We start from the raw sequence: 18,988 nt of genomic DNA on the forward strand, positions 1-18,988 counted from the left end.
TTTGTTTTATTGTGATTTTTTCGCAAATGTATTAAAAAACGTCGCATAAAAGATCTCAGGACTCGTAAATAATGACACACTTTGAACACTTGCATTGAAATATACTATTAGAGTACATATGGTGCTACTTTACCGCACTAGTGCGATAAATAGCACATTACGTATCTATGTCGAAATTTTAAAGAGCCATATGTACCTACTGTAGATCGTTGTACGATAGATGTGCGAATAGGTAATTCGCAACTCGTCTCGATTTAAAATACTCCCTTCGGTCATGTTTTAATTTATCGCCACTCGTTTCGAATTTCCTAGTTTTCGCACTTGTATCGTAATGTACTATTTAATGGTTGAGGGCCTATTCAAATGACAGGGCGACGGATAGGTATTCATGTAAGACACGTCACAGCTAACACTCTAACAAGTCGAATAGATAGTGAACCAATTTAACTGTGAACTATTCAGTAATATATCATAATAATCTAGATAAGGAAGGAAGGAAGCTCAAAAAATTATTTTCTACTCGTTTAACAACCCACTACCATAGCTACATATTTCATCAGCTGATTAATTACCCAGCATGTGGACTACAGTCCTATTAGTTCATTTAATTTTCATTAACTAATAAAATCTAATTTGGGCTAGAAATCCCACTCTCCGCCGATCATAATTATATAAGTTGAAGCACCTTTCAACTACACATACTAGTTAAGTCTCACCATACCCCACAGTATGTAGACCGCCACTAATTGTTATTTGTAATTGCCCAGTTTCACTTACAATTATGACGGATACATGCTGAATTATTAATACATGCCCCAGTTTCAGGCTTTAGTGAACAAATGTGTCAGTTACCGGGATATAGCCCTTGTAAATGATAGTTAAAAGCAGATAACACGTGCTTTACTGCTAGGTATTTATATGCTGAAATGTATATTTACAGCGCTTATAGTTATACTTTTATTTTTATTTATATAGTAAAGCGGGTGAAGTGTTTCTAATTCTCACATGATTTTATCCCTACGATAAAAGTATATTTAAATCATTTTTCATCACCCTTGCTCGAAAAAGATCTAATTTTATGCAGGTGTACTGAAGGACAAAGTCCTATGTTACTCCCTAGAGAGTTATAGCTTAAAAATATATACCACTAATTCATACAATCCAAGTAGCCTAAATGAGTTTTACTTTTCAAATACTGACGTTTATAATTTGATAGTTTTGTATGTTTAAAATAATTAAATTTCATTAATTTAATAGCCGTTTTCAATATTTTTACATAATTTTTAATCGTGCCTAATCTGTTAAGAAATGACAATATGGCGAACGAATGTTCGAAATGTCACCGTATTTTAGAATTATTTCACTTAAAAATTAGATTTTTCTTCGCAAGTGTGATGAAAAACGTTGTGTGTAACTCTGGGGGGTAAGAATATTGCTAACTCGGGTCTTTAATTCTCGTGTCCAAAATTTCATTTCGTTGCACAATGTTCTATTGAACACCTGGCTCGCTTAGCTACTTTGGTTGCTTACGCTGCTAAAGTAGATATTAAGAGGATATGGGAGCTGAGATTTAAATATTTTAGGCGAATATATCCATTTCACTAATGGAAGTGGCTCCTAAAACTTGTGCGATAAGGACAACGCCAGGTTAGGCGAAAAATCCTGCGTAAAAATCTCAAAAAACGATGTTTAGTACTCGACCGTTTCCACCTCCAAAACTTAACCAAATATAACAAAATTTTGAGATCTAAATGGTAATGGAATTATCTGTGTTGAACTGTTTTTATTTTAAGGCTAATTGATGTCAGTTTTGAATACTATGCTTCTTTTTGCGGCCTAGTAAATTAGGCAATTTTTGCGAATATTTGAAGTGCACTAGCGCCTTATGAAAAAAGCAAAACAGTCCAACACAGATAATAAAAATAATTATCTGTGTTGAATAAATCATTGCTCTAGCTTCAAAAACCACGGAGGAAACAGTCGATTACGTTTGTATGGAGAAATGACCACTCCTGTGGCCTCTTAAATATAATATAATAATAAGGACGCCTTGTCAGGTTATTCATAGACACAAGCAAATCTTGCCCTTATGGCAAGCGACACAGTGGGACGTTTTGTCGGCCGCGGTCACAATTAATGGCGAAAATAAGCAGGTTCAAATCCTGGCTCGTACCAATAAGTTTTTCGGAACTTATGTACGAAATGTCATTTGATATTTACCACTAGCTTTTCGGTGAAGGAAAACATCGTGAGGAAACCTGCACACATCTGCGAAGAAATTCAAAGGTGTATGTGAAGTCCCCAATCCGCATTGGGCTAGCGTGGGGACTATAGCCCGAGCCCTCTCGCGTATGAGAGGAGGCCTGTGCCCAGCAGTGGGACGTAACGTATATAGGCTGAATTATTATTATTTATCGATCTGCATAGCTTTAAATCTTTAAAGAAAGCCATCAATTGAAAGTGGCTTTATGGTTGATTATGGCACCATATTTTCTTCTATGATGTAAATTCATGTCTGCCATACAGCAGCCGTCGCGTTAATCACGTGAAGCCGTTTTGTCACACGAGTGCGAAGACTGTCAAAATCGTAACCGCTGAGTGAAATGAAATATTCCTCTATAAATATTAATGAATGAAAGTATTTTATCGAAAACGCAAGAACGGGCTTTGAAATTTCTATTGGTATCACAGAATGTTAAAGCAGAACCAGTCAGATTAAATGTAACGCCTTACGGTAAAAGTACCTTATGGTGGTTGGCGCTTACGTCGTCGCGAGGCACTGACAATGACACTCCATCATTAATAATGGCATAAGCGCCAACCGCCATAAGGCACCTTTACCCGTGGAACGTCACAAATGATTTGTAAAAGTTATTAATTTATTTATTTTACCTTCCTATGCTAGTCAAATCCCTCGGCTATATCGTTAGCTATTTGATAAGTACTAAAATTATACTGCTATGGTAGGCAGAGTAACGATATTTTTAAGTGTATGGCTCAAAGCCCTCGCTAATAAAATCTAGTTTTCGGGTAATTTTTTCATGGCATTTGCCCTCAATTAAAAATACATGTCAAAATTCAATATAAAAACTACAATTTTGCCTTAGTCCCCGTCGTTTTGTCGTAGCTTGATTGCATTGCTTACGCACCATGGATACTCGTATTATTTCATTATTACGTATTAATTTATAATTTTTCTCAAACTTGTAATGAAATGTTGACATGACTTACTTCAAATTAGGTCCGGAAATATTATAGATGATATGTAAAGGAATTTCATACAGCCTTACACACCTAGGCCTGAAGGGCAACCTTCTTTTGTTTTTAAACGTCAAATTATGGCATGTCTTGGCATTCAACCATAAAAGACCTATTAGAAAAATTCTGCCATTATGCTTTTTTTTTCTTTTTTTTTGTCTTTTTGTGTTTGTCAAATATTACTTCAGGGTTCCCTAAAGAGGAACGAAATTTTGATTATTTTTGCGCTACGACGCACGTTTTAGGAGATACAGCCCTATAAAGATCTGCATGACTGAAAAAAAACTTTATAGGGCTGTATCTCCTAAACCGTGCGTATCTCCCTTAGTAACACAAAAAAGAAAAAAAGGAAAAAGAAAGAAAAAAAAGCGTAATGGCGTGCGTTGTAGCGCCAAAATAATCACATTTCTATTCCCCTTCAATACCCAAGGCACTGAATAACCTATCACATTAGGACATGAAACAATCATCATCATCATCCTATTTTTTTAATTATTATTTCATTGGAAGTTTGAGAAAAGCACTATACAAATTTCGGCGAGAACCGGGGTTGCTGGCCGCGTATCTCTACCCGATCTCGCTACGCTCGGCCGTCTACATCTGCTTGGCCTGCAACCCTTCGTTTCCCGTCCTAGTAAGTCCCATCGAAGTAATGTATGCATGTATTTATTCTTATAAATTTCTGTAAGATAGTCTGACAATATTAATAAATTAATTTCTAGAAATTAGTGTCTAGGTATAGGTATTCACAATTGCGTCACGTGGATTATCGAGTGTTGAAGTTGATGGTGATAATAAGTAATATTCATCATGCTTTTGTTTTGCAAACAGGTCAGCACGGGGACCCTCGCTGCGTCTACGTACCGCCATCGACAGGACAAACATATTTTTCCTTTAGAATCGCATACGCAAAGTGCGGAACAAAACCAGGTGAGTCCAGAATAAATTAACTAATCTAACCTAACCTCCTCATCATAGATCAAATTTAGCCCGAACCGCACTCCTTCAGGTGTAACTATTATTATGAATAAATCTTAAGTCAAAAAACGTCATTAGCTATATTAGGTATTTTTTTCTTGTACATACTTTCATTTTATTCGTTAATGAAGTTAACAATCTTAAATAAATAAAGCCGATTAGCGGCGTTAGTTGCTAGTAATCATTTCACATTTCCCCCGATATTACTTTTATCAAAAGTACTAATGTTATATCTTGTCAGTAATTAAAATTGTCTGCGTAAATTCGCTGGCGGAAAATTATTTGAGATTCTTCAGTGTACGGCACAGACAAAAATCGACTCTGTCTTTCCTAGAAACGATGTGCGAACATTGCGAACGCTTACCCGCTTTAGGCAGGCTACGTGCTGGCCTGTGTACGGTACTTGCATTAGTACTGGGATTAAATCAAATGTTAAATTAAAAACATGACATTGAAACTATTTAATATATATTTCCAAAATGAAATAATATAAATACCTACCTATCTACTACCTATTTTATTTGACTCAGGACTGTAAATGTTACATGTTATAAATTCACTTTTAACTTATACTACTTAGAAGAAACCTCCCAAAATTAATAGAAATAAAGTTTAAGTTGGTACAAGTAGGTTTCATTAAATTTTAGTAATGTGTTTTGTTTGCGTGCTGCAACATTATGTTATGGTGCAATAAGAATGTTAATCATCTTGTGCTGTAGTATACGTACACTTGACACAAATATTTCGGTAAATGTGACAAATGTTACTAACTAGACTACCGTTATTATTATGTTTATAAACTTTTCCGTCAACACTGCTCGTAATTTTCACAAATTAATTGCGGCTTTTCATTCATTTTATTAAATAATTAAAAAATGTTAACGAGGAGCCATATGGCTAACGCTTAACGTTCGTCCTAACGACCACATGAGCAATGTTTGGAATTAAAAAGTGGTTAATTGTCACTACTATCAGGGGTTTCTTCATGACTAATGATAAATAATAAATATATTTTTAATGACTGGTATACTGTTTCTTTGGTATAGTATTTCTTATATTCTTATGAGATATCTATTTAAAAAAACTGGACGCTCAGTTTGAACTGGACACAATCATCATGTCATTGACTAGAACTTCACTAGTTTATATTAAAATAATTCAAAATTAATTAATTTTAAGCTAGAAGGCTCATAATCAGACCTTTATGAAATATGTTGCATACCTGCGTTTATTATTAATTTTATGAATAACTCCAAATACATAGGGTATCTATCTAACTATTTTGCAGGGTGCAGCACTTTCCGATAAAAAATTCCCAAGACGTTCCTTTTGGTTTCTACGTTAGCACTAGTTACGGTCCGGCACGCTACCCTGCTCGGAATGGTCGGTTTTTTCACTCGTGCGCCAATGTGGAAAGTGGACGCTGTCAACATAGATACAGAACAGTTATAATTGCATCCCAGTGTACTGTCGATGTCGTGGTGACTTATAATTTTTAGTAAGTAGCTGTAATTTTTGCTTTAAAGTTCAGGGCAGTGAATCTAATATGGCATTGGACCCAGAATTTACTAATTCCCCCCGTTTATTCTGTAATTTGCCCGCGACTTCCACCGTGTGGAATTAGTAATTTCAATACTTATTTTTGAATAAAATCTGCTTTTAATGCTGATTCCTTATACGAACTTCTATCCCTCTTTTCGCCTAGGGGGTGACTAAATGGCCAAAATATCAAAAAAAAAAATAATTATAAAAAAAGTTAAATGATCAAACTCTTATATACTTAGTCCTTTTTTTAATTATTGGGCTGAAGGGGTGATTTCGGGAATAAAAAAATGTTCTATGTAAGTACTGTCTTACAACTCAAACTATCTCCATACCGCTTTTATTTAAATCAGTTCAGAGGTTATTGATTTTTCATACAAACTTCCACCCCCAACCCAACATCACCCTCTTCACTTTAAGGATGATTTCTGGGATAAAATCTATCCTATGTCCTTCCCCGGGTCTTAAAGAATCTCTATACCAAATTTTAACTAAATCGGTTCAGCGGTGTCCGCGTGAAGAGGGAACTGGCAGACAGACACCTTTTTGCATTAATAATATTAGTATAGATTAAGTCGGAATAACCTTATTTATAATTAAAAGAAAAATAATACAAAAATCTGTTTAGTTGTAGATTTATTTTTCCTAATAATGGTGTGATATTTTAGAATACTTATAAGTAAAAATATTGAAAGTGAATTAAATTCGGCTTGTAATCTATTGTAACTATATTGACCATCATAGGATGGTCTTATAAAAAGTAATTAAAATGATTATATTTCTATGATTTCTATTTTAACTCTTCAAGTGGCATATGTCGTGTTTGAGTTATTGGAACTTTGATTTAATTCAATTAATCAAATTTGAAATTTAAATGATATAATCGGTTGGGAGTCGACGGCCTACCTGCCTACCACTCCAAGGGTCAAGTAGCATATGTCGTTTTTGAGTTATTGGAATTTTGATTTCATTTCAATTAATCAAATTTGAAATTTAAATGACAATCGGTCGGAAGTCGACGGCCTATCACTCCAAGGGTTAAATGCGTATATTTATCCTGGGAAACATATTTTGTTATTTAAAATTCTTACCTACCCTATCATGTTGACAGCGCGAAAAGGCTATGGTTTCCTTAAAACGTCATCGGACGTCGTTGGTCGCGGGCGGCTGGCAGTCGCCCACCGCGGACGGGATCTGGTCAAGCAGGCTGCAGCCTAATATTGCGAACACCTACCCATAAGTACAGAATAAATAGTAGTAAACCGAAGTTTGACAGCGATTCAGAGACAAATCATGCTGTCTCTTACTAATGTGTGGCACTATCCCTTTTGGCTATTTAGTGTAGTCAAAATTCAAGTCATTATCTTATCTGTGGTTGTGCACACAAAGGGACGTCAAGTTGTGCCAACACTAATAACTGCTCGGAGCAATGCTGAACCGAACGTAGCCGAGAATGCCCGAACGCTATAGTGTCTCCCCACTGCCCATAAGCTTATAGGTATATATATATATATATATATATACATATACTAAGGAGAAGAATCGCCTGCGGTTCAAACGCCAAGACTGAGTCTTTCAGTCGTTTCGCGGGATAATTTATGTGACAAATGAATAGAAATAGCAACCAGGCAAAGCGGTGTTTTCTTAGGAGCACCGTTTCCGTCCACAGAGGTACGCTACGCGGACACTGCGGCAAATTCGAAAAGCTTTTGTATACTTATGCCTTATAGTTATTTGTACAACAAGAGAGCAAAGTTTGATATTTCTTCGAGTGCTTATTTTGAGTCCCATGCAAGTGAAAGATTCTATAATAGATTCACGAGCGTAGCGAGAGAAACTAATTTAGAATCTTGAGCGCAGTAAGGGACTCAAAAGCGCACGAGATGTAAATAACTTTCATCTCCTGTAGTACAGACACATTTTCACATCGGTAGTGGGAACATATTTGGAAGGTAAAAATACACCCTGGAAAAAAATAATCCGTCTTCATCACTATTTCATTCATGTTTTCTGAAGTTATTCTAACAATTAAGTTTAATTACCGCAATAAAACAAAACCAAAGAAATTTCAATAAAATAATACGAAAATAATGAAATAACAAAACATCAATTGACAGTTCAATCGACAACTTTTTTTTTGTAAAAAAAAACTTTGTAAGATATGGTCCGAATTGCGGATAAGTACTACTTTCGTTAACAATAGGAGTGATCGTTAAAAGTAAAATTATTTATTTTGCGTAACAATTGCGTAATTTTTTATAAGTTTATTGTTTTGATTGTATGATAAAATACTTAAAATATGGTGTTTTTATTTAATTTTAAACTTTTAATTCATTAATTAATTATTACGAATGAAGACTCGTAGGATGTTTCGGAACAATGCGGTTTGACTTATTTCGGGGGTCTATTATTAACCATTTGTCTTTTTCTTTTTGCTAATGACGTGAAAGGGACAAAAACAATAGAATCCAAATATTTCGAACTTGTATTAGGCCCCGCACGTTGAAATGACATTCGAATATAAAGCTCACTTGAAAGTTATTTTGTCTCACCCCGTGAGCAAAATACGACTTTGCTCACTGATTTTAAGCAACAAATTACCCTTGTTCGAGCTGCTGACGTGAAAATGATATTTTCTTTTGAAACTACAATTGAATATTAAATATTAAGTTAATAAATCAAAATGAAAAAGTTTAATAAATCATAAATAAGTTGCCGAATAATTTTAACTGTAACAGTAAACTCATGTAATACTTACATGTTTAAAGTATATCAAATAATTTTAATGGTATACGAGTACCACACACTTTTTTAGGGTTCCGTACCGTACCCAAAGGGTAAAACGGGACCCTACTAAGACTCCGCTGTCCGTCCGTCTGTCTAACCGTCTGTCACCGGGCTGTATCTCATGAATCGTGATAGTTATACAGTTGAAATTTTCACAGATGTTGTATTTCTTTTGTCGCTATAACAACAAATACTAAAAAGTACGGAACCCTCGGTGGGCGAATCCGACTCGCACTTGTCCGGTTTTTGTTTATTTTTTTGAACTCGGTGTTTTTCTGGAGTACTTGCTCTTAATTTTAAAACTACTTTCCATGAATATCGTTTGATCCGTACGCGATAAAAGTGAAATAACATGTAAAAAGTTACACCTCCATTTCTTAGTTCGTTGTTGTGAGGACAATCGCCGAAGGGCGTCGAGTAAAAGTAGAGGTTACCTACTGCGAATGTTTCGAGCGACACCAATAGCTTTTTGACTAATAAGTCACTTATTCCATTTTTGAACATAGTTTGTATGTTAAAAAATGAGATGTAAAAGATAATGCTTCAATGTTAAAATGCGCGGTAGTTATGAACCATGCATATCCGTTTGAACGCTGTACATATAAACTTCTTGGTAACTGCGGTAATTCGTAACAATTTCGCAATAAATCGTTGCAGGCCAAGTTTTACGGCACGTCGGTCCCATTTCAACAAAGTAAGAGAGTTTTTCTCGTTCCGATTCCTAGTTGTATCCACTATGGCTACTGTGGTGTATAACGGACGACGCATGCGTCCCGCTCCTTCTGCGAATGTTGTGCGCGCATTGTTTCTCAGAATCGCTACCTACCGGACCACATAGCGAGCACATAAGGACCATTTTTCCTTGATACGATGCCATCCCTCAAAGCAATACTTGCACTGCGTACTGACGTATTTCCTTCCCTCCGCATCGAACTATTTGCGACTTTAAGTACAAACCAGCAAAACGAATTATATTATAAGCTGAGCTTACAACGAAAACTCGATTTTAAAGCTTATGAACTAAAGACTAAACGTATAAGTTCGACTGAAGTTGGTAGATTAGTATCCTAATAGCTGATGGTTCTGAAAGAGAGTTGAGCTGGAACTTTCAAAGCTCAGTTTCGCTTGCTCGTTGTTGATCAAGAGGCCACTGGTTTGATCCGCGTTCTTCGGGCGACTTCAACTTTTTGCGCGAGTTCATCCGCATGTGGCCCTGGCAATAAGGCTTTTAAAATTAAATGTTTTTATTTATAATTTGTTCTATTACGACTTTATTTATAACATCTGTACGTTCTCAAATAAAATAATAGATGATTGATTTCTAAAACGATATCCATCAATTACGATTCCTGTAAATACATGAAATTCGTTTTTCAGATCTCCACGGTCAGTTCTACGAAAACACAGTAGTAGTTCAATATGATAAGGATCTGCTGGAGGTGTGGGATGAAGCCAAGAGGCTGCGCTGCGAGTGGTTCAACGACTACGAGAAGACCGCCTCCAAACCGCCCATGGTCATCGCCGATTTGGATGTTGTACAACTGGACTTCAGAGGTAACTTTACTCGTGGTACAGGATGTCACTAGTAACATCAGCCACAGAAAAATATTGTGTCTTTTAAATCTTAACAACATCAAAACAAATAGGAAAACAGATATTTTGTAATCTGGCGCATCGCTTGGTCTAATATTTATTCTTAAAATACTTTTATTTTTTGTTTCCAAACACTTAGCTAATAAATACCAAATTGCGGCTAAATATGTCGCCAGTATCAGCATCGTTTTGGCGGACGAATAAAAATATTTAGGGTTTTTTTTTCGCCAGTGGCTTGATTTAAATATTAACTTATAATAATAAATATTGCAGGAGACAACGTGGACTGCTGGATGGAGATCCAAGCCGGCAAGGGCCCGTGGGCGCCGCCAGTGTCCGGCATTGTGCCTCTGGGGTCCACACTGACGCTTGTGGTCGCCATCAACGATTACAGAGGTGATATTTTTTATTACAATTTTTAACGATTTGTTGATACTCGTAGCAATTTTATACCCAAAAACTAAATAAAATCGAAATCACATAGGTAACACTTATTTAGAACATGGCGCCACAAAGAAAAAAATGTATATTTAAAGAAGACAAAGCGAAAAATAATTCTAAATAGGGTGCTTAGCCAACGTGTCAATCGTTAACGCTCCGTAGCGTAGCGTAGTCGTCTCTCTCTATCACTCTTCCATGTTAGTGCAACAGTGACAGTTGCGTTTCGTTCGCTACGGATCGTAAACGATTAACACTTTGGTTACGCACCCAGGCAAAATAAGGATGAACCCAGTTGTATTAGCGGCGTACAAATAAATTCTTTTAATCAATCCCTACAACGCTGATTTCAGAAAAACGTATTTTTTTCTTAATATACTTATTAAATCGACTGTCCCCTTTGGATATATCACACGTGGTGTTACACTTATCCAATGGATAATAAAGTTTTTTGTTAGCATTTAAAAAACACCTATAGGTGGCAAAATCTGTCCTATAGTTACCCGACTTTCATGGGTCCACCGATATACATTATACATACATACATTGTTAAACTTAAGATAATATTATAACGTCTCAAATGTCATGCGAAAATATCCAATCAGTCCTTAGTCAATTAACAATGGTTACATTGATTGAGAGTACCTAAGTCATTTAAGTATACAGTCGTTGCTCGACGACTATGAGTTTGCTGCGCTCGCGGTTGAGACTTTGGGTCCCTGGTCAGCCGACATGAAAATATTCATGGCAGCACTGTCGGCGGACCACACCACAGGGGACCCCAGGGCTGGCGCGTACCTCTCTCAATGTATTTCCCTTGCTATACAGAGAGGTAATGCCGCCAGTATCATGGGGTCCATGCCGCAGACCGACCTGTTAGAAGGGGTATTCTCTTTGTAATTGGTTCTTTTTTTTTGTAGGTAAGTATATTTTATAGTAGATGATTTTATTTTATTTCTAGGTTTAATTTTAGTTTTAATTTTGTAATATTATATTTTAGTTTAGTTAGTCAATATAGATTGTTTAAGAGCTTTATTAGAATATATACGTCTTTATTTCTCAATCAACATTGTTCCGCCGTTCTTACAATTATATTTTTCAATGCCTGTCGATTTATAATACTATTCTTTAAACCGGATTCCACTATTAAACTTTCGTTTAGATTTATAACCCATTCATAAACGAAAACGTTTAAAAAAATGTTTATCGATTCCACCGATTGGTGTCCGTCATTATGTGAATTATAATGTATTGTTGCGTGACCCGTTAGGATTGCGGCAATAAACAAAATATAAAAGTGTGGCACGAAAATAGCCATTATTGTGATTTTGTTATTCCCATTAACGAGCGTATACTATAACAATTTATTTTCGAAATTTTAAATTAAGTTTAAATTGTGGGAGAAATTGATGAATTTAGTAGTGTTATCGCAATCATTGGTTTTTTTATCATCTATCGACATAGGTGTAGATGTATTTTTTTAATTTTATAGACGGTTCGCCTGATGGCAAGCCATTACCGTCGCCCATGTACACTCGCAACACCAGAGGGTTGTATATACGTTACCGGCCTTCAATATGGGAGTACGCTGTTTTCTTGAAAGTTTGAAGGTCGTATCGGTTCGGAAATACCGTAGGCGACAGTTCATTCCACAGTTTAGCTAGATAGCTTTGAGATATGATGTGATATTTGAGCCTCAGGGATGATTTATTCGCAGTAATAAAATAATGTATGTATTGGTAAACACAAGCATCATGGGCCTGTTAGTCCGTTATAGTAGTCCAATAATAGTTTTCATAATTATATCAAAGTAAAAGTCCTCCTCCTCGACTTCGCGTTCTTTCGGTTGTTTCCTAAAGGAGTCCTGGAGCATTGGCAATCATCATTAACTTATATATTACTTCATAAAGACTGGCCTTACGGGCACTACGAAGTGGGTCAGTTCGTCGGGGTGAAAATAGCATTTGTCGCACCAGTGCTATTCAGTATAAGTTGACACAATGCAATATCCGATTTTTAAAAATGTTGTGTCGTGAAAGGGTGTAAAAACGATTACATAAAAATCTAATAGATAATTAACTAGCACGGTAAAATCTATAGCAATGACATTTATATTAATAAAAAAATACCTAGCATGTCTGTGGAAACAATGGCAACTCTACATATTGTCACTTCATTGTCGGCCTAAAGAAAGAAAGGGACAGGGCTCCTACCGGGAAAATCGAAGTTCGTCAATTGCGGGCATTTTTCTCTGTCACTTTAATTACGTCTTAGTAAGAGTAAAAGAGAAAGATCCCCGCAATTTGCGAATTTCGGTTTTCGCGGTAAGCCCCCAGATGTCTCCCTCGAGCTAGATGTTTGGTCGGCACGTTTTTTAGAGGCGAGAGTCCAGTCTACTTTAATATATGTCTCTGCTAGTGGCGATCGTCGGCCACGTAGTTTACATAATATACAATAGATGGCGCTGTTTTGTTTATATGAAGAAGGTTTAGTCAAACTAGGCCTAATGGGGATTAATCTGATTTCCTCACGGTAATATTACTTATCCCACCGAAAAGCGATTGGTAAATATCAAATGATACCGTCAAATGATATTGTACTTACTTAAGAACCGCTAAGCCACCAACGCTTGGTAAAACAACTGTCATTAAAAGTACTTAACCATTAACAGCTAAGGTGTCCGATAAATATTTATGAAAATATAGGCTTTAAATTGTCCGCTTTGCTTTGCAGGATACGGCATACCTTGTCGGTTCGTAATCTAAATGGTCCAAAATTAACACAGCGGTATCTTAAAAGCCCCAAGGGCCAATTTTTCACCAATGTTAATTTTAAAATGTTTTTTACCTTGTAAAAATGCGCCACAGACAACCAAAAAGAAAATAATCGTTAATCAGGCCTGTTTACTGCAATGATGAATCACCGGTTACCGCGGCAGATCGAGCCGTTTGATACTCGTACGAGTCTTGAAGCTCGATTGAAAAGCACGACCTAAGGTTTATCGTCAAATGCTTACCTTCAGTAGATACCTACCTAATGTACTTACATCGGTGCTCGGTGAAATTATAGTTAAACTATAAAATATGCCAGTTAATAACTATCAAACAGATAAAGTGTGTAATTTTATGACTTGATGCACATCAGATAGCGCTAGTGTAATATTGCTTCGTATCTCAAAACTGTCCATTTGGTATATGATTCCCGTGTTAAAACTATCAATCATATTATAGTGAGCCTTGCACCCTCTAGTAAAAATGTTGAGAAGTAATAAGAAATACAAACTTAAATCGTTTCTTTTTTACATTGGCATTTTCAAATGAATCCAAAAAAAATATTCCACTCGGGCAAAAAAAAAAAAACTTATGATATCATTTTTATTTCTACAGAGAAAAAAACGAAGGTGGTGTCTTTAAAGAAAACTATAACATTATTTTAGTCTTATCACAATCAGAACCTTATTATATACTTAGCTTCCGCTGTCCATCTGTGTATCAAAGGGCTCTCTCTCTCAAAAGGTAAACAGTTGAAGTTGACGTTTTCTCTAAGAGTGTTTTTCCATTACTGGTATAACAACAAATACCTAATAAAAAAATAAAATAAAAATAAAGGATAGTACTTTGTGCTAATACGAAATCCCCAGAGCTTGAATACGACTCGCACTTGGTCGATTTTTGTAAGGCCCTCCATATGTAGGTATAATATTCAATAAACCTACTTAGTTAGCACAGTTATACTTTCTGGAATCAATTTAGGTACATATCATTTTATCATCCTCATCAATATATTATTAACAAATTTTTAAAGGTCAATTACCCAATAGAACATGATATTTTCCGAAATTTTCAATACATCCAGTTTACAAAAGCAATGCGTTGATGTTACAGGAAAAACCAATGATTCATTTTATAGCCTATGTAAACAAGTGAATCGAATCGAAGTTTTGAATCGTACGCGAATAGTTATCACCACCCACGCATGTCAGCGACAGATTCATTGGCATGAGGGTCTCGCTGACAGCCGAGGTGTGATGTCAACTCGAGATATAAGCAAACAGTTATGAATGTAATGTTGTTTGATGCCCGGTGTTAATGATGCAGCTCGCGAACACTCATTATGGGCGTGTAGAAATAATTATCTTTGTAGGTACCCTTACAAGTGGCACTTGACTTAGACTTACAAATTTATGCTATGCATAAGTCCAATCACCTTAAAAAGTACTTGATAGCTTATTTAATGAAAATATACTAACAAAAGAGAAGTTCTTGTAGAAGAAATAGGTAAGTTTTTGGCAAAAAAAAAAAATATTGGTACAAGCTTTTATCGCTGACTATATGTTTCTTTATACGGGCAACTAATACTTATCGAGAACATCCTAACAATGCCAAACACAATTAGTTTGCGCGGCGTTCCCACGGCTACCTCCTGTCTCCATTATCAGATCAGCTCCAATATGTCATCATAATATTGTGTTGTCATCCGATTTACATATGTATGCAAAATTTCAGCTGAATCGGAAAACGGGAAGTGGGTCAAATTTAGGTTCCAAGATTTGACCCACACTAACCAACAAACTTACATACTATCAGGGCAAGTCACATAAAAGCTTGTAATAATATTAAATAAAAGCTTGTAAAAAAATGTCATCCTCTTATTCCTGTTAGGCTAGGCAAGGCAGGCAATATTCACTTGAAAAAGTTATGAAAGGAAATGCTTGGAACACAATTTTTGACTTCGTAACTTTGTTTGGGGTTTGAAAATCCCATTTTTCGGTTTTTCGATTATATCTCGGAAACTATGCGTCTTAGCGACATGATCACTTTTACAAAATGAAAGCTGAATAATTTTGGTGCATTTTTTATAACTTTTTCGATATCGTATATAAAGTTTTTCAGATATCCGCTCTTGAAAGCTTATTTATGTGTTTGGTATCATTTTCGTATAAATCGGGGGTGCTGAATTAATTTATGGTATCACATTGACACCATTCCGAAGTAACGACAAAATTAAAAAAATAAACTTTTTTTTAACTCTTTTTCATGCTTAAACCGCTGAACCGACTTCGTTGAAATCTGGTACATAGATGGTTTGAGTCCCGGGACACGACATAGAATAGTTTTTATAACCGAGCATCTTTTGAGGGTGTGAAAAGTGGGGTGGAAGTTTATATGGGGTTTATCAATAACCGTTAAACCGATTTAGATTAATTTTGGGATGGTCTACCATCTTTAATGCAGTTGAAAATGATACCAAACATGATTTCAAACCTAAACTTAAACAGTTTTAACCTCAGGCATTCAACTTCAGCGAAGAAGCTGAATTACCCCCACACTATTTCACACTTTTAAGGGATGATTTTTTAGATAAAATCTATATTATGTATCGTCTCGGGATTTAAAATATCTCTATACTTACCCAACTATATCGGTTCAGCGGTTTAAGAGTGAAGGGGAGTTTAAAAAAAAGTATCTTTAAAATTTTTGTCTTCGGAATGAGCACCCCCGATTTCTACGAAAACGATACCAAACATGGCCTAGAAGCTTCACTAATATAGATAAAACTGAGAGCCCTAAAATAAACTTTCAAGAGAGGATATTTCGAAAACTATTCAAGATATCTAAAAACTTGACAAAATTAAACTTGTAGCAAATTTAATCAGCTTTTGTTTCGTGTAAGTGCTTCGCGGCACTTCACGCAACGTTTCCAAGATATAAGTAAAAAACAGAAAAATTGGACCTGCAAACCCCCTCTCTTACCCCCGGCTTAAGGGTTACGGCCGGGGACTTTTGATATGTCCACCTCCTAACTAACCCAAACAAAGTTACGGAGTAAAAAAGTGTGTTCCAAGCATTTCCCTCTACACGCATACCTTCTTATTGCTTGGTCTATATCTACTTCTATTGTATGTTCCGTTGATGACGACCGGTTTGGCCTAGTGGGTAGTGACCCTGCCTACGAAGCTGATGGTCCCGGGTTCAAATCCTGGTAAGGGCATTTATTCGTGTGATGAGCATGGATATTTGTTCCTGAGTCATGGGTGTTTTCTATGTATTTAAGTATTTATAAATATTTATATATATTATATATATCGTTGTCTAAGTACCCTCAACACAAGCCTTATTGAGCTTACTGTGGGACTTAGTCAATTTGTGTAATAATGTCCTATAATATTTATTTATTATGTATAAATGGTTTCCAGTGGTTTACTGACAAAAAATTCATTATTTTGATATTACAAAGTAAGTTGGAATTGGTATCAAGGTCTACAAAGCAACATGCGCTACCAAAACGCGTGTGGTAACTACAAGGATTTTTTCTCAGTTGTTACAGTCGCCATCAGATATATCGGAGCGCCCAAAGTGCTCAAAAATATATGAACACGCACTCTAACGCCTTGACAATAGAAGCTTGTTCAAATATTTGTGAGCGCCTTTGCTGCTCCGATATAATATCTGATGGTGACTCTACAACTGGTAACAACTTGGTGGCAATTAATGGGACTAACCCATTTTCTTAGAAAACATATGCTATTCTTACAAGTCACAAAAAAAAGGCACAATTCACATATGAGTTTCTTGGGACTATGTATACGAACGTACAGTTAAGTGAGGACGTTTCCCAATAAGACCTTTGGGTTACCAGGTCAGATGGTGGGTAGTTGTTTTTGTAAAATTACGCAAAACGTCGGGACGGGTGCTAGGAAAATGCTAAAGAATCAAAATAACTCGCGAGTTCAAATCACGCTCGAGGAGGTGAACTGTCCCCTGTTTTCTTTTAACTTAAAAATCTTTATTTTGCATTAATGTGCACCCTAACCTACGGAAACTGTTACAATTCATATTAACCTATAAATAGCAAGCAAAATAATATTCAAGATAACGCGTAATCGCATAACGCGAGTCTAACAGGGCAATAATGACGAGCAAATATCTCCGTTAACGGTATAGAGTATGGTAAAAAGTATACTAGACAAATACGCTCGAATACGTTTGTTTAACGGCATGATGGTCTCGTTACCAGTGGGTTGCGATAATGGGCTTAGTCATAAAAATTAAATAAAAAAAAGTTAAGTATATAAGCCATCAATATAAAATGTCATCTAAGCTTATAAATAGGTAAACATGAAAAGAATAAGCTTAACTTAAAATTATTAAAAATTAGCAACAGCTGTAGGTATACATATTGTATAAAACTTATTTTAATGACTTAAGAACTAAATTGTATAACAATAACAAATGTTTCTTAGGGCCGCACATTTACTTAATGGCAAACTTTTTGACCGAGCGAATGCTAACAGTCCCTGTTTTAGCTGAGGCAAAAATGCTCTTGTATGTCTTATGCAGGTCAATTTTAATTTTAATTTTTTGGTTTTGCCTTTTCAAAATGGCGGAGATAGAGGAGGCGCCATTAGATCTGTAGACCTACCGAAAGCTCTTTCGCTAGGTCTACAGATCGCAGTGCCATTCGTTTTAAAGAATGGTGACTAACTTGGTAGATACTCGTATTGTTCAACTGCAGCGGGCTAATTTGAGGTCATATTTCGGAGAAAAGTAACAAAATTTAGATGCTTAACTTTATTGACAATGAACGCTTAGCTCTACAGAATAAAAAGTAAATGAATTCAAGTAAAACGAGAAAATATCGGTGTGAGAACATTCGCATCAGATATAAAGATGTGAACAAGATGTTTGATAAAGAAGATTATTATCTTAATTAAGATAAATTATGGTTTGATTTAATTGATGGCAAGTACGATGTTCAATCGTGCGTCGTCCACCTCATTATCTTGAAGCCCTCTGATTGTTAATCTGATGTTCTCCGATATTTCAAAGTTACGAGTAGAGCACATTTGAACTTTAAAACTTTGTATTAAAGTAGGTAGCGAATCTTTTTGAAATATGAATCGTTTGGTGTTGCGGTTGATCAAAAAATGGTGTTTTACATCGATTTATATATTACTTCGTCAAGACGGGCCTTACGGGCTCCAAGAATGGTGCCAACACAGTAGTGTCAGTGACATTGCTATGCACGAATGCGAGCCAAGCGTGCAGTCCAAAGCAACTAGTTGCGACCAATCGGGCGCGTGATCCCAACTCATCAACCAATCGAGTTGTAGCATTCCACTGAGGCACATCAAACGAGAATGTTCGGTCGGAATTATATGGGCCTATCTTTACTTTTAAATCTTTGGTGGATTACATATTTTGAATTGTTTAGTACATAGCAGTAGTATTAATACATGCTTCGTGATCTATTTTAATGATATACCTCTAAGTAAGTCTCTATTTCAAAGTGAACTAAGTATTTCCAACATCCAATAATGGGAGAACGCTGTGTACTAAAAAATGTCAAGTCACTAACGTAAATATGCTCCTATTTGCTTATTTTTTTATGA

General features: G+C 35.9%; 1 protein-coding gene across 1 annotated transcript in view; it reads left to right on the top strand.

Annotated features, from left to right (window-relative positions):
* The window catches only part of LOC133516166 (cuticlin-1), a 114,410-nt gene that overhangs the window by 85,753 nt on the left and 9,669 nt on the right, over nt 1-18,988 (top strand). Inside the window, exons 5-7 of the mRNA XM_061848947.1 lie at nt 4,090-4,188; nt 9,943-10,119; nt 10,432-10,554. Of these exons, the coding sequence (XP_061704931.1) occupies nt 4,090-4,188; nt 9,943-10,119; nt 10,432-10,554 (399 nt within the window). The remainder of the gene's footprint in view (nt 1-4,089; nt 4,189-9,942; nt 10,120-10,431; nt 10,555-18,988) is intronic.

This window comes from Cydia pomonella, chromosome 3, assembly GCF_033807575.1.
Source record: "Cydia pomonella isolate Wapato2018A chromosome 3, ilCydPomo1, whole genome shotgun sequence".
NCBI classification, from domain to species: Eukaryota; Metazoa; Arthropoda; class Insecta; order Lepidoptera; family Tortricidae; genus Cydia; species Cydia pomonella.